The following is a 14,171-nucleotide window of genomic DNA, read 5'->3' on the forward strand; positions in this document are numbered from 1 at the left end:
CGATTAAACCAGACTTGGTGAATGTTTGCACAGAATTGAAATCATCCCGGAATAACGAACGGTTTTGAAGAAACCGAAACTCGTGAACGCGAAACCGTTTGATGAAACAGAACCTCTAAACCCTTATTGCCCGCGGATCAACATAGGATCAGTGTTGAGGGTCTTTTAAACTGAATACCTTCCTCCTTTAAGAGGATAGTCTCGTGTCCAGCAATGGAACACTACCTGAGTACCTAGGATGATAAGAATAAAATTTAGATTTGTAATTTATGTACATTATCCAAAAATTCTCGAAAGATTTGATAATTTTTCCGTTCATTTATAAGTTGCGCGACAGGCTGGCTTTCAGGCCAGTTTCCCAGACATTAAATCTGACTCTGAAACCCCAAATTTAAAGATAGTGCTGACTCTACATCTCATTGACAGAGTATGATTTTTTCCGGTCTTGTAAGCATCTTGTATGAAAGCCTTTATCCAATCATGTGTGACAAATAGTTATATACTGGTGGTATAGATTATGTTCGTGTAGTAACTAGGTTCTATTGAAAAAGGAATAAGGTGACTGGACGCCTTCATGTCAAACTAACGTCGTCTATCACTCTTCCACAGTATGTTAAGGCGTGCCTTATACTAGCAATCGCATTTTGCAAAGCTTGAGTCATGCAATAATACTGAATAAGAACAATGATTTACTTCGACGAACCCACTTGGGTTCAAGTTCAATCGTTTAAGAATTACTACTGTAACGCAATAATGTCTATGTTTTCGCGTGACCAAAACCGCCCTAGAATATAGAGGTCCGCAAGCTTGTGGCTAAATTGCATGCTTTGTCTTAATTTTACACAGAACCGCCCTGTATTTCTCTAAAGAGTATTTTACGATTTCACACGCGATTCCTATTTGCCATGGTAAGATTAACCAATGGTTCCAATTCTGTAGTTCCGGTGAGTTCCTTTTCTGCAAAGAATAATGCACACTTTAAGACACTTCAATTTCGTTTTGTTAATGAAACTTATGTAAGTATAATAGATAGGCAACAATGATCGCCTCCAAAATGTAAGTTGCCTTTTAAGTTTGATTCAACTGTGAATCAATAACCTTTGCCGTGTGGTGACGGCAGATCATAACAGTTATCACCACTCCTCCTACTGCAGATGTATTACGAAGTGCTAAAGGAATATGACGGAGGAGGGGCAGCAGCGTTCTCTATGTCACTTCTTCCACCATCTACTGTAATCATAAACTCAGGTGATTAGGTGTTTATGGGCAAACCCTACTGTTCATAGGCCTTAAGTCCATCAGTGTACTATTACAGGCCATTAATTGGTGTTACTTTTAAATTACGATACGCATGTTCACTAATAAATATCGCAACGATTTGGTTTATATAAACATATTTAATACTAGCCCAGAAATACCTACGCATTCCAACGAAAACCAAAAATTCAACGTTTGATGCGCTGAATGAAATGTCGAACATTCCCGATAGGCGTGGATTGTGGCGGTATTCCGAATCACATTCCTTCGTACAATTACACGCGCTTCGATGTATTTAACACGGGCCTTTAGCGATAGTGTGTACCAGACGGTATTCGGTGTGATTTTCTTTTTCGTACACATTTATTTGATGTTTCTGTGGAAAAGGAAATAAATATTCGCTTAGTCCTTGCTATCGACATGGTATTTACTTGTTATTCTATTTCAAGAGATAGCAGACATGTACTACATAAAAACTACGAGATGTAAGTTTACAGACGTTTTTTTTTTCACGTGGGGAAATCTTCATGGATACCACCGCGCCACGGGGAGGCACGGTGATTATGACGGAATCGTACAGACTAAAACCCCACGGTAACGCTTTTGCACACATCCGCGAAAGAGTTTAGACCTAACCCTGCGTAGAAAATGTCGCGCCCGTCGTATTGTGTTCGAGTGAATGTATATTATTTCTTACAGTGACAAAAATATTTCTAGGGCCTCGCACTCAAACGATAAAACTGAACCTCATTAATGTCACTCTGCTGTCTGTCTGTATGTCCATATGTCACAGATCTCTATGTCAGTGGATAAAGTTTGCTATTCGCCGGGGTTAGCATAATTACTCGACAGCAACATTCACGCCGTCGTCGAGCCGTTGCGAATTTCAGACGTAATGAACATGAATACGACATCCGTCTTTATTAAAATCCACAGTATACAGTTTACGATACTAAGTAAAAAGTTGGCCCGCACGGTTCATTACGTTGTACATATTATGGTGGCGCGTAGAACGTTCAACCCCAATGTTACATTATTTACCTGAATTTGTTCACAAAGTTTTGTTCTCTGCGGAATTTTGCTGGGAAGTTTTTAGTGGCCTATAAAAAGTTGGAGCGAGCGGTCGACTGCAATGACTTTTTAAATAGACAATACTTAACGTTTAAAAATAAAGGATATGATCTTATTTCGTTCCATTTTTTGCGGAACTTTTTATGATCATATGATGTCAAAGCTTAAAGCTTTTGACGAGTGTTGTTAAAAGCTGAAATAAGAGGTTTTTCTAAGATTTTTTATCAATTCTAAGGGGTATATTTGATCTTGCCATTTTAAGAGTCGTACTCAACTCGAATTACAAGCAACAATTTCGGTAAAATGAAAACATATCGCCATTATGGTTAATGTAAAAAAATCATCATATAAGTGTTACTGTATTTAACTCAAAATATCAATACATTGTAGGATAATTCATGGACCGGTAAAGCATGAATTAACTCATTCAAAACTATAATATTTAAACCAAAGATCTACCTTGTATCACGGCCTTGTTACGGTACGGAGCGTGAATCCCACAAAGTAAAAAAAGCCATACCAGCTTTTAGTAACATTAAAAATGTACAGCCGAAATGAAAAACGATTTTCCTAGGTCTGTTCTTAAGTCTGAATAAAACCACGAGTCGCGCGTGCAGAGGGTTCCGTTATTCGTTAACCTCTAAGTCAAAACTTTTACTACAATTATAAAATCTTCAATATAATGTTTATACTAGTGACGACAGTTAAGACTATACACTTGGAATATGGAGATCAAAGCTTCCTGATTATAAAAAAAAAAGATTTCACATGTATATTATTTTTAAAGTAATAGTTGACGAACTAAGCAAATGGCCCTTCTGATGGTAAGGGGAAACGCATCGCAGGGTATGCGAGAGATTCGTCCAGCTAAGTGCCGCCATGTGCCCATCAATCTGAAGCGTAATTGTTCTCATGCCTCACTTGCCTGTAACTTCCTCCGGCAACCACACTATTCATAATGGAACACAGAATTCTGCTTTTCGGCAGAAATAAGCATGGCGGTAGTACTTTCCCGGACGAGCTCTATGCTAGTATATAAATCTCTGCTATTACTAACTGCGTCCATCTGTAGATTTGCGGTCCATGTGTTCTACAATCTGAAGATTGTTAACTTCCTTTTTAAATTGTAGACAGGAACCTCTAACTAGCATATTTGTCCCGTGAGGACGAGATGATTATTTAGTTTTTCGTTTTTTTTTAATTTTAATACAAAGTTCTTAGCGCATAAGTGTAGGTATAAGTGTTGAAAACCATATGTCAAGGTCCAAATAAGTTATTGTAAAAAAAAAAATCGGTTCATTGATTTACAAAATTATAGAAACTACTATTATAGTATACTGTTAATTTTTAAATAAATATATACCCGGGGGCTTACTACCATCGTACATAAAGCGGTATCAATTGATTATTGTTGGCTTTAGTATCAGAATCATAATCCAAATTATGTCAAATAAACGTAATATAAACGATATGACATTTTTAAATAATAGTTCTAAAGCGATGGTAGTAAGCACCCTGTTTTGTTTTTCATTCGTGAGGTAAGGAACCCTATAAATTCTTATTTTAAAAAACTGCAAAGCATTTACGGTGGTGTAACAAGAGGTGCTCCGAAGCGCTCGAAATAAAAATTCTTATTCGCCATTCCTAGGCGGTAAGTAAATCCGCCTAACGCGCGTAATTTCGCCGAGATTGTTCCACTAACTGCTCGAGAATGTAATGTAATTACAACCGGCCTCGTTATGACCCGCTTTGTTCTATACTGTATAACTGTACATTGCTTCTGCTGCCCTGGTGCTTCAGTGTTCATTGCGTTTTAATCTGAGCCCGATTTGGAAATATTAAAAAAAAAAAACGATAATTTTAGAGTTTTTTTATCATAACTCACCTTAGCATACATTTAGTTATCTACAAGGCACGCTTGAATCGTATAAAGATCTTTCTCAAATGGTCAATAAAATGACGACATTAAAAAAAAAAATCATTAAGTTAATAATAGCCAAGTTGTGACGACATCAGCTCTGCAAAACATATAATACTAATAACTCAGTAAAAATGTTTTCACCACGTAGTATTAAAACAAAGGTTGTTTGCCACCAACGAAATGTTCTGTTTTCCGATCGCCTAACACGAAAACCAGGCCAACCGAAATTTACAGTGGAAATCCTTTGAAACAATGCGGGCTTATTAAAACATAATCCACTGGCTGCGTTAGTTGGTCCATGCTCCGAGCCGGCAAGAATCCAGGCAGATATTTTCAATTTCGGAGCTTTGCCATTTAATAGACACTACAGTACGCGGCAGGCGTTTGCGAAATATTTTTAATATTAAATACATTTCGCGTTGTGCTTTAGACTGCGATGCGTATAAAATTGGCGATTTTGGGATCTCTTTAATGCAAACGCGACTCACCCATAGGTCATTATCAATGCCAGCTAATGACATTAGCGCGCACTATAATATAGCCGTAGCAGTAGACAGTATGGGAAATTTCTAAATATATTTATAGATGTCATGAACATTGTGAGTACTACTCACACTGGTTTAAATTCTTTAATATACTACACTAGCTGTGTTGCCCGCGACTTCGTCTGTGTTTGATTTTGTTTTTTGATGTGGCGTTCAAACAACTAATGTAGTTCTAAATAATTTAAAGTATTCAGTATCGCTAAGCCTTAAATGAGGGGTTTCACGCTGAGGAGTTCTGTACTCTATCATCAACCACATTCAGATCTACACAAAGTTTGGGCAAAATTAAACACATATTATAACCTCTATAATACAAAATAATTATTTAAATCGGTTATAATTTGTCGGAGTTATGGTGTAAAATCGTCAAACACTTTCATCCCCTCTCCCAAAGGAACCGTCGGGATAAAAAGTATCATATATTATTTCTAACACTTCCAAGAATATGTGTACAAATTTTCATGAGGATCGGTTAAGTAGTTTTTGCGTGAAAGCGTAAAAAACAAACTTACATTGACATTTATAATATTAGTAGGGATTGTTCCAGGCGGAGATATGGTCGGTGTTCATCGCTATACTGCGCAAGAGCGTGCGCAACCTGCAGGCCTGCACCGACGTGGGCCTCATCCATCACGTGCTGCAGCGTCTGCCGCGTGCGGAGACTGTTGTCGCCGGTGAGTACATACCTTAGGTCAATTTACTGCTACATATTTCTGTTGTCCGTGTAATTTTTTTGTTTTCAGGGATTTTTTCGTTATTACCTTTATTTTCTATATTTACATATAAATATATTTTCCCGCCTTGCTTGTATCAACTAACATGCAGTTAAATATATAATTTATCGGAACTAGTACACAAAAAGGTAAAGGCCGATGAATGATAACCTTTTGTATAAAATAAAAACCTGTATATAAAGAATTATAATTCTCAAAAAAGTTATTTATTGATTGATATAATTTCGATTCAACGTTTCATTCAAATAATCCCATGTTTTATGAACTTTTTCTAAAGGATGGAAAATGATTTACCCATTAAAACCTAAATATGTATCTCGTAAAGACAACTCGAAAGGCCCAAGTCCTGATAACTTTGATACCTTGTATAAAGATTTTTATACTAGATATTTTTTCTATCAATGTTATGATTAGTACTATTTAGTTGACTTTATAATGTTATCGTTTTCTTATTTACGTACCTTTACCCAATATTTTTGCCTCTTCTTCTCAATAGTATCAACTCAAAAGTAAGTATATCCGTGTTTAAACATTACTTTTCAATCTTTATAACCTTACCTTCTTGTAGTCCATAACCGCCTGGTATAAATGGCTGATATTGACACGCCCTTTTATTTGTAGGGTTCACCCTTGCGCTCCCGACAGTAAATTCACACCTCAATAAAAAGCTACCCCGTACATTACAGAGTAGTTTCTAATGTACAAAGCGGGTGTGTTTATTTTAAAGCTTCCTGTGCTTTCTTATTCCCTGGTATACATGTGAAGGATAAGATATAGCCAAGGAACACAAACTTCTTCTAAGAAAAAGCTGAAATTCTACTAACGTTTTTTATCGTTTTTATAATATCCTAAAAATAAATGTCCCGCTTCACTTTATTTATTTATTATTTATTTATTGAGTTATCAAAATTTCATAACTAGTGCCGCCATCTATTGAAACGGAGCTGCAAGTTTTTCCAAAATATAATCTTACTTATTTATTAAATATAAGTAATTGGCAATTAAATTACATTAATTGAATTACATTGAAATCATTAATAAAATGATGATAAAATTTATTTTAGATCTGAATGTCAATCAGACATAAAATTCATTAGGATCATTTTATGTCTGATGTTGCCATCTGTTGTTACAGCGTAGAACTCACAAATCGTAATTGTTATTTGATTAACATTACCAAATCCAACATCAAATCATTTGACTTGATTATATAAGGGTTTTACTTGATTAATTAACGTTACAAGAATAACTTGCGAGTAAAAGTTATTAAATTTTATTGTTCAAATAAAAGTCCGCTCAGCCGCCGCGGCGACATATTCGTATATACGAGTACGTAGTTTGTAAATGTGAAAGAATTTAAATATTTCTTTAGAATCTCATTACTATAACGAGTTGTGTTTTGATATTTATTCATGTAAATTTTGATAGATTTTGTTTCAAATAATTCTTGGTTTTAGTTTCGCTTTAACAAGTTTTCTCTGAACCCTGAATCCGAAACTCATAATGTTTATAAGCACTTCACCAGTTATTTTGCTATATCTTCGTATTATACGACATAATAATATAAATTGTGAGGGTTGTGGCAACAGATAATTTGTTTACACAACATTTCAGTGTTAATGCTGTAACCCTTACAGGTAGCCTTTAATTACCTCTAGTAAAGCTCTATGGATGGACGAGCAATCGGGGTATCTGATGTTAAATGAATATTGTCATCCATGAACATTCGGAGCCACCAATGGTGTTATGTTTTGGGCTTTGAAGAAATTTGTTTACCCAAACAACACCGAATCGTAACCACTACTATTTGTAAGTACGAGATATGGCATCAAGGATGGTTGCATAATATTAGCTATCCAGATGATGGGAATGGAATTTGTTTCTAAATATTATAATACGTTCAGTTGTCGTTCCGTGATGTTCCCGCAATAAAATAATCCTACAAGGAATTGTAATAGTGGTAGACTCTGCCTAATAATGTCTACACCCCGTCATAAAAACCGAAAGCACAGTGACCCGGTTTTCTTAAAGAAAGGTGTCGTGGCAAAATAAAAAGACGCCATAATCATGGCAGAGACGTATAAGGGTAACAGAGTACAATAGGTACGCAGAGTGTATGACGGCAAGAGATAATAGCTTTTATACTTTCCTAGTTTATGTTATGAAAGATTTTTGGGAAATTAAAAAATTTAAATTAATGGTTTTTTTACAGATCGAATTCGGATGAAAAATGACGTTCCTTTACGATGTCGATATAATAGAAAACAGAAAAGTATTAGGTCTTATATAATACTTGCGGTATAGGTACACAATATATTGTACATTATATACCACCACCACCACTTCGATAAAATGTGAATACAAATATTAGCCTGGGATTACATCTGTACTGTTTACTAAAGTCAGCTGTAAGTCTCTATAACTAGCTTACAAAGTTGTTAACATTTGTAAATTAATCGTAAGTGACTTCAATAATTGACTTACGTAAGTAAAACTCACAGGTGTAATCCCAGCCTTAGAAGAAGTGATTTCAAACAGATGTGGAGTTATTACTTTATTCTCCGACTATGACTTAGTTTATTTTATTTAGAAGAGTGAAAAGTAAATACAAATCGATGATAATTCATTGTCGGGCTGTATCGAGCTTTTTTACGTTTAGAACGGAATTGAAGTTATTTTGTAATGTCATAAAAAATCCGTGTTTTTTTTACGTAATTAATTAGATTCCTCGAATTTTTTTTTAAACTGAATATATTTCGATTTGTTGTCGTTGTTAATTTATTCGATGAATTCTATTGGTGGTTCAACTTTATTGAAACTATAAACAGGACAATAACCTTTTTTATGATGTCGTGAGCAGATCAATATCGCAAATGTAAAGTCGTCAACACTGGTCTGGTCAGTTCTTTGGAATCTTTTTTTTTGTTGTCATTGTTGGTGTAATAAATGCTTCAACCCTTGTATGAATAGATATTAAAACATTACGGATACATTCTGTTCCCTGCCTTGATCTCTTTTTGCCTAACATCTTACAAGTTTCTGTCTTTCTTGTTTATATAAGAAATATAAGCACTTCCGCCACACCTTGCTTCTGCTTTTATTCTATTGCAAAACTTATTTCCAATTTTTGTATAACCCTTAGAAGATTTTTTAGCTAAGTACGGATAATAAAAGTATATATATAACAACCATAACAATTCAAGAACCGATATAAAACAAAGTTACCACCTTTTCACCATTAAATTCAAACATTAAAAGGCTGGTTTTTTTCTTGTTTCGAACCTTTATTTTTTATTTTCGATTATTGTGCGAAGTTGTTTTTACTAATAAGCCTTGAGAACTTATATTAAATGTTCCCCTACTCATAACAATAACAGGCGTGTAGTTTACATCCTATGAAATCTATTCTCAGAAATATAAAAATATAAAAAAAACATCACTGCCTCATTGCTACCCTCAATCCCCTTTTGCCTTCAATTCATCTCTTACAGTTTTCTATCTCCCTAGTAGTCCATGAGACATATATTCTAACCCTTCATAAATACTTATGTTAAATATTTGAAAATTTGAACACCTAAACAAGTATTTAACTCGCATCTAAAATTGTATTATTTAAGAATACACATACACAGAGAGTTAGAGGATGGAATATTAAAAGGATACTAAATTAATATAACTTTTTTGAAAAACCGACATTGAGCTAAAATATGTCTTCATATACCGGTCAACATATGCTTAAGATAGAAACTCGTGTCCTTAAACGAAGCCTTATGATCAATCAAACTTTATGTTGCTTCGCTGGCTTGGATCCGATGCAAACATCTTTTATTTTTATGTCATCCTAGTTCATGTGAGAAAATTTAAACCCCTCTGCCGTGTGTTCCATTCTGCCTCTGTTGTGTAAAGTTACATAATATTATTTATTTCGTCCTATGCAACTTAATCCTTCCGCGGAATATTTTTCGTTTTATCTTTTCCATGACCAATTTATGTAAACAAATATTAAAAAAAAAAACTAAGCAGATGTAAACTTCACATCGTACATAATTTATTCTCAAAGATACAAGGAGAACAGAAACTTAAAGGATGAAATTTTCCAATTCAACTCTGGTGTCACAAGCGAATCCCCTACGAATAATACGACCAAGAATATCGTTTACGTTCACTCAGTTCCCTCGATTCCCATAGCAAATATCTTAGAGTTTTCTGACACCCTAGTTTACGTGAGAAAAGGTTATACCATTACGCCGAATGTTTTAATTTCAAAAACTTCTTTTATCAATTTGTTTATTTTTTTTGTTCCTAGAGAATTTGGATTCCTTGTTGAACTCTGCTCTCATCTTTTTCAAATTATTCTAAAGAACACAAAGAGCATAGTAAGAAACAGTATAAAAATGAACTTTTTTAATTTAGAGACATCACAGACCCATAAAAGCAACCACTCAAATACTGTAACTCGATAGATAACTATACTTTCTCTTTTCATTCCTTCATCCTTTTGGCCCACCTCTTACGGTGTTCTAAAAGCCTGGTTTATGTGAGAATGATTTTAACCCTTCCACGAAACTAGGGTTTTAATTATATTTATTTTGAGACAGAAAATAAGAAGATTAAAAGGTAAGACGCTATTTTATCTCAGGGATACAAGGAGCACATAGCTGCATAGGATGAGAAAAATAAGTGTTGACTTAACAAATCCCACCCCTTGCATTTTGTTCCCAGGAAAAAAAAGGAGAACAGAAATGTTAATAATTATTTATGTAACTTTTTTTTTTTTTTTTTTAATCTTTATTTAAAGTCGTCAATGCGACTATGCCGCTCTGTTAAAGCCACTAATTATATTTAGTTTACCGCTACATTATATAAATCAATTAAGTTTTTTGGTAATTTGGATGATATGTTTCCTAAAACTATATTTATACCGCCAATAGATTGGTATATACAATTTGTATTAAAAATGGAACGTCTCATGGACTCATTCCGAACAACTAATATTAAATATATTTGCAACTGATGTGATGGGACTAAAGGGATGTTTATTATATATATATATATATATATATATATATTATTATACTGAAAAGAATATTTGTCAGTAACAAATAGTCTATTTATTATCTGAAAAATAAGAGAGTTTTTCAAAAAATGTTACTTGAAATTGTATAACAAACTATAGTTGGAGGCGCCGGGTATCGATCCCGGTACCTCTCGCATGCTAAGCGAGCGCTCTACCATCTGAGCTACGCCCCCGTTGCTCTGAGTCGTGAATATTATAACAGCATTACGCTCCAAAGCCTTCGCAACTCGTGCAGCTGCGAGCTAACATTGGAACAATACAATTTCACAATTGCAAGTTACAGCAGAACTGACGTTTGGCGTAATTGCGTTCCATCCACTAATCCATCTCCATCTATGAAGTATGATGTTATTTGAAGATTTCTAATTTATTTTAAGGTCAAACTATACATAAATCCCTTATCTAGACGACCATCCTAGTGCAGCGATGTGCGATATGGTGCGCTCAGCGGAAATTTTCCCGTTAGATTCCCGAATTTGGGAATTTATAATTCGTCCCAATTTGGTCGGCAGGGTGATAACATATCTCACGACAGGCTTGCGACAGGCAGCGCTCTACCATCTGAGCTACTGATGCAACAATAACGGCATAAATTTATGAATATAACGAATAACGTTACTTTTGAATACTTCAAATTTTCATATTGCAGCTTGTTACGGAACAATTTTTAAGACCAACTCGCACTTAGCCGGTTGTTGCATTCTAGTTAAAAAAATATGGTAGTTTCCTTAGCCGTTTCTGACTCTCATATATACCAGGACTACAACACTTAGTAGAATCTATCTCTAAAAGTAAGGCACATGTTTTTGGTACAGAACAGCATTAAACCAAACTGCCGGAAAATTTTACCGCAAAATTTCTAAATCGCGTTTGGTTAGGTTTAGGTTTTTATATAGTTCATATATAAGGTAGTTTCTATAACGCTGGATAACAAGTGCTTTAAACGGAAATTAAATGTTACGAAAGTCATAAGGATGCAAATAAGGTAATAATAATAAAGGCTAACCTAACCTAACAATTATAAAATAACCCTAATTCTCGTAAAGCTTTATAGATATTTTGGTTTGATTTATCAAGTAAAGGCAGAACACCGGTCCACCTAGTACCAATATTTTATACGATATAGTATATTGATTGCGTAAGAGATTTCTCCGACTTGGTCACGTTTGTTATTTCTATAACTCACCCAAAATTTTAATATTCCCAGGAGCACCAGGGTGACATCGCACGCTAGAAGTATTTCGATATTACCCGGCAAGACAACATCTGGGTTTTTGAATATCGTCCGCTTATTCAACCGGAAACTTTTTACGGCTATAAAAAACTCAACAATCAGCTGGGGTTGGCTTTTCTGAAGGGTTGTATTTTTGTCACATGGCTACCAGGACTTCATATTAGTGTAAGAGGTGCCACCAAAAGTAGTCAGGATGGCTCAGTTAAAGTGCCACCTTTCATAATTTCTTAGATGTCCATAGTTTTAGCTCTTAATGATTTTTGTACCGATACCGATGATTTAAATGTTTGCCACGGTAGTTGTAAAAAATAACGAAATACAAGCTAATAAACTAGTGCATGGCTACAAGCACCACTAACGGATGTTTAAGGCGTAAATATTATACATTTATGTAGGCCTATCTGTGTATCCATTATATTTAAATATTTGTTCTAGATATATACAAGTAGGAGTGTTGTATTAAAATACAAAATAAAAATTGGAGGCGCCGGGTATCGATCCCGGTACCTCTCGCATGCTAAGCGAGCGCTCTACCATCTGAGCTACGCCCCCTGTACGTAATTACTTAAAATTTTGAATCGCACTGTTAAAATATAACCTTCACTTAATGTACGTGATATATCTAGCAAAATTCAAGTCATGTATGACCTTTCATTCGACTGCCGGAGCGAAACATTAAAACAATTCCAAGTAAAATTGCTTAAGAAATTAGGCTTATCTTAGGACGAAACTCAAAACTGAATACCCAATTTCTGTTTAGGTATCGTTATTGAAGAGTGTAATCGGCCACTTTGCGTTTTTGGACTATAAGAAAGCCTTTTCAGTGGAAACTTGGGCTGTGTTAAGGTCACTGCAGAGATGCCGAACTGACTACCGTTATGTCCAAGTATTGCAGTCTTTGTCCAAAAAATGCCTCTATGTCGTTCTTCCTACCACTTCTTTGTTTACAGAATTAGACTACGAGACCAATCCAATTGCAGCGAGGAGTGTGAAGTGGAGATATTATGTCGCCGAAGCTGTTTACCAGGCTCTGGAAGACCTTAATACGATGCTCAACGACCTCAGCAGAGTTTCTTAACAATGGGTCTACGAATGATAATGAGCAGGACGAAGATTGTGTGTATTATGCCCCTGTTCCGCTTCAACCATTAATCGTTGCGAACACTGCACTCATAATTGTCGAGGAATACGTACCCATACGTATTTCAAGAACGCGGTTATCCGCCAAATATAACTCGAATGGGCAGCGTTGGAGAAACTCCGTGTCATCTTTCGTCCAAAATACCTCAGTGCCTGAAGACTAAAGTCTTCGTATAATGTCGTCGAATAATGCGTATTTTCAGTAACTTACGACTATTGGTCTCGTAAGAAAGCTCAGAGTCACATAACGGGCGATGAAGAGAGTTTTGCCCGGAGTATCTTTTCGTGATTAAATCAAAAATGAGGAGAAGTAGAAGAACCAAAGGTACGAATAATTGACATGAAATAGCGAAGCTAAAGTGGTGATGGGCGGGCCCACATAGCTCGAGGACCTGATCGATCTTGCTAGAATGGCTAGTTCACACCGGTAAACGCAGCGTTGGTATACCCTCGAAGAGGTGAACAGACGATATCAAAAGAGTCGCACGGAGCTGCTGGTCCCAAGAAGCACAAGAACGTGGTAATTGGAACTCCCTACAAAAGACCTATGTCCGTCAGTGGACGTCAATCGGTTGATATGATGATCATGATGACTTTAGATTTTTCATTTTCCTATCTCTATGCTTGTCTACTTCAAGAAGACGAAGATTTCAAATGGGTGAATTCCTTATTAAAAAGTTTAAGGCAGGTAAAGTAAGTTCTAGCTTTGTGTTAACTAGGCGCCATGGGACTGAAGTAACATCGTCACCAATTAATGTTTAATGAATATTTGGGATTCAATTGCGAGAATTTACGTAAGATTAGAAAGTAAGAACGCCCCCTCACACTGAATTCCTGTACATTTATGAAATTTTGTATATTTTTGTATACTAGATTTCTGTATATTATCAATGTTAGTTAAAAAAGGATAACTTAATATAGTAATAGAATTAATATTTTCTGTTTTCTTGTATTATTCTGGCAAATTGTATAATAACCGATAGATGTTGATCAAAGTGAAAGGCGTAGTTCGTACGGAGGCAGTTTTAATATCGGTCTTGTTGTCCTCGCCTCAGGCAGTTTTACTATAGAGAGAGTAAGTGCACTGTAGATAGGCTAAAAGCTAAGGAGTTATGATGTTATATAAATAGACATTAGTTATGTATTTTTTTATATACACCATTACCCTATAATGCAATTATTAACTTTGCTA

General features: G+C 35.3%; 1 protein-coding gene and 2 non-coding genes across 7 annotated transcripts in view; 1 reads left to right on the forward strand and 2 right to left on the reverse strand.

Annotated features, from left to right (window-relative positions):
* LOC120624859 (neurobeachin) overlaps positions 1 to 14,171 on the forward strand; it is a 619,299-nt gene that overhangs the window by 300,836 nt on the left and 304,292 nt on the right. For all 5 annotated transcript variants that reach the window (XM_039891595.1, XM_039891597.1, XM_039891596.1 and 2 more), the window contains exon 3: positions 5,342 to 5,468. In XM_039891595.1, the coding sequence (XP_039747529.1) occupies positions 5,342 to 5,468 (127 nt within the window). The remainder of the gene's footprint in view (positions 1 to 5,341; positions 5,469 to 14,171) is intronic.
* Trnaa-agc lies at positions 10,706 to 10,778 on the reverse strand. Its single transcript has one exon. It is a non-coding gene; the product is annotated as a tRNA-Ala (tRNA).
* Positions 12,319 to 12,391, reverse strand: Trnaa-agc. Its single transcript has one exon. It is a non-coding gene; the product is annotated as a tRNA-Ala (tRNA).

The sequence above is a fragment of the Pararge aegeria genome, chromosome 7 (genome assembly GCF_905163445.1).
Source record: "Pararge aegeria chromosome 7, ilParAegt1.1, whole genome shotgun sequence".
Classification (NCBI taxonomy): domain Eukaryota; kingdom Metazoa; phylum Arthropoda; class Insecta; order Lepidoptera; family Nymphalidae; genus Pararge; species Pararge aegeria.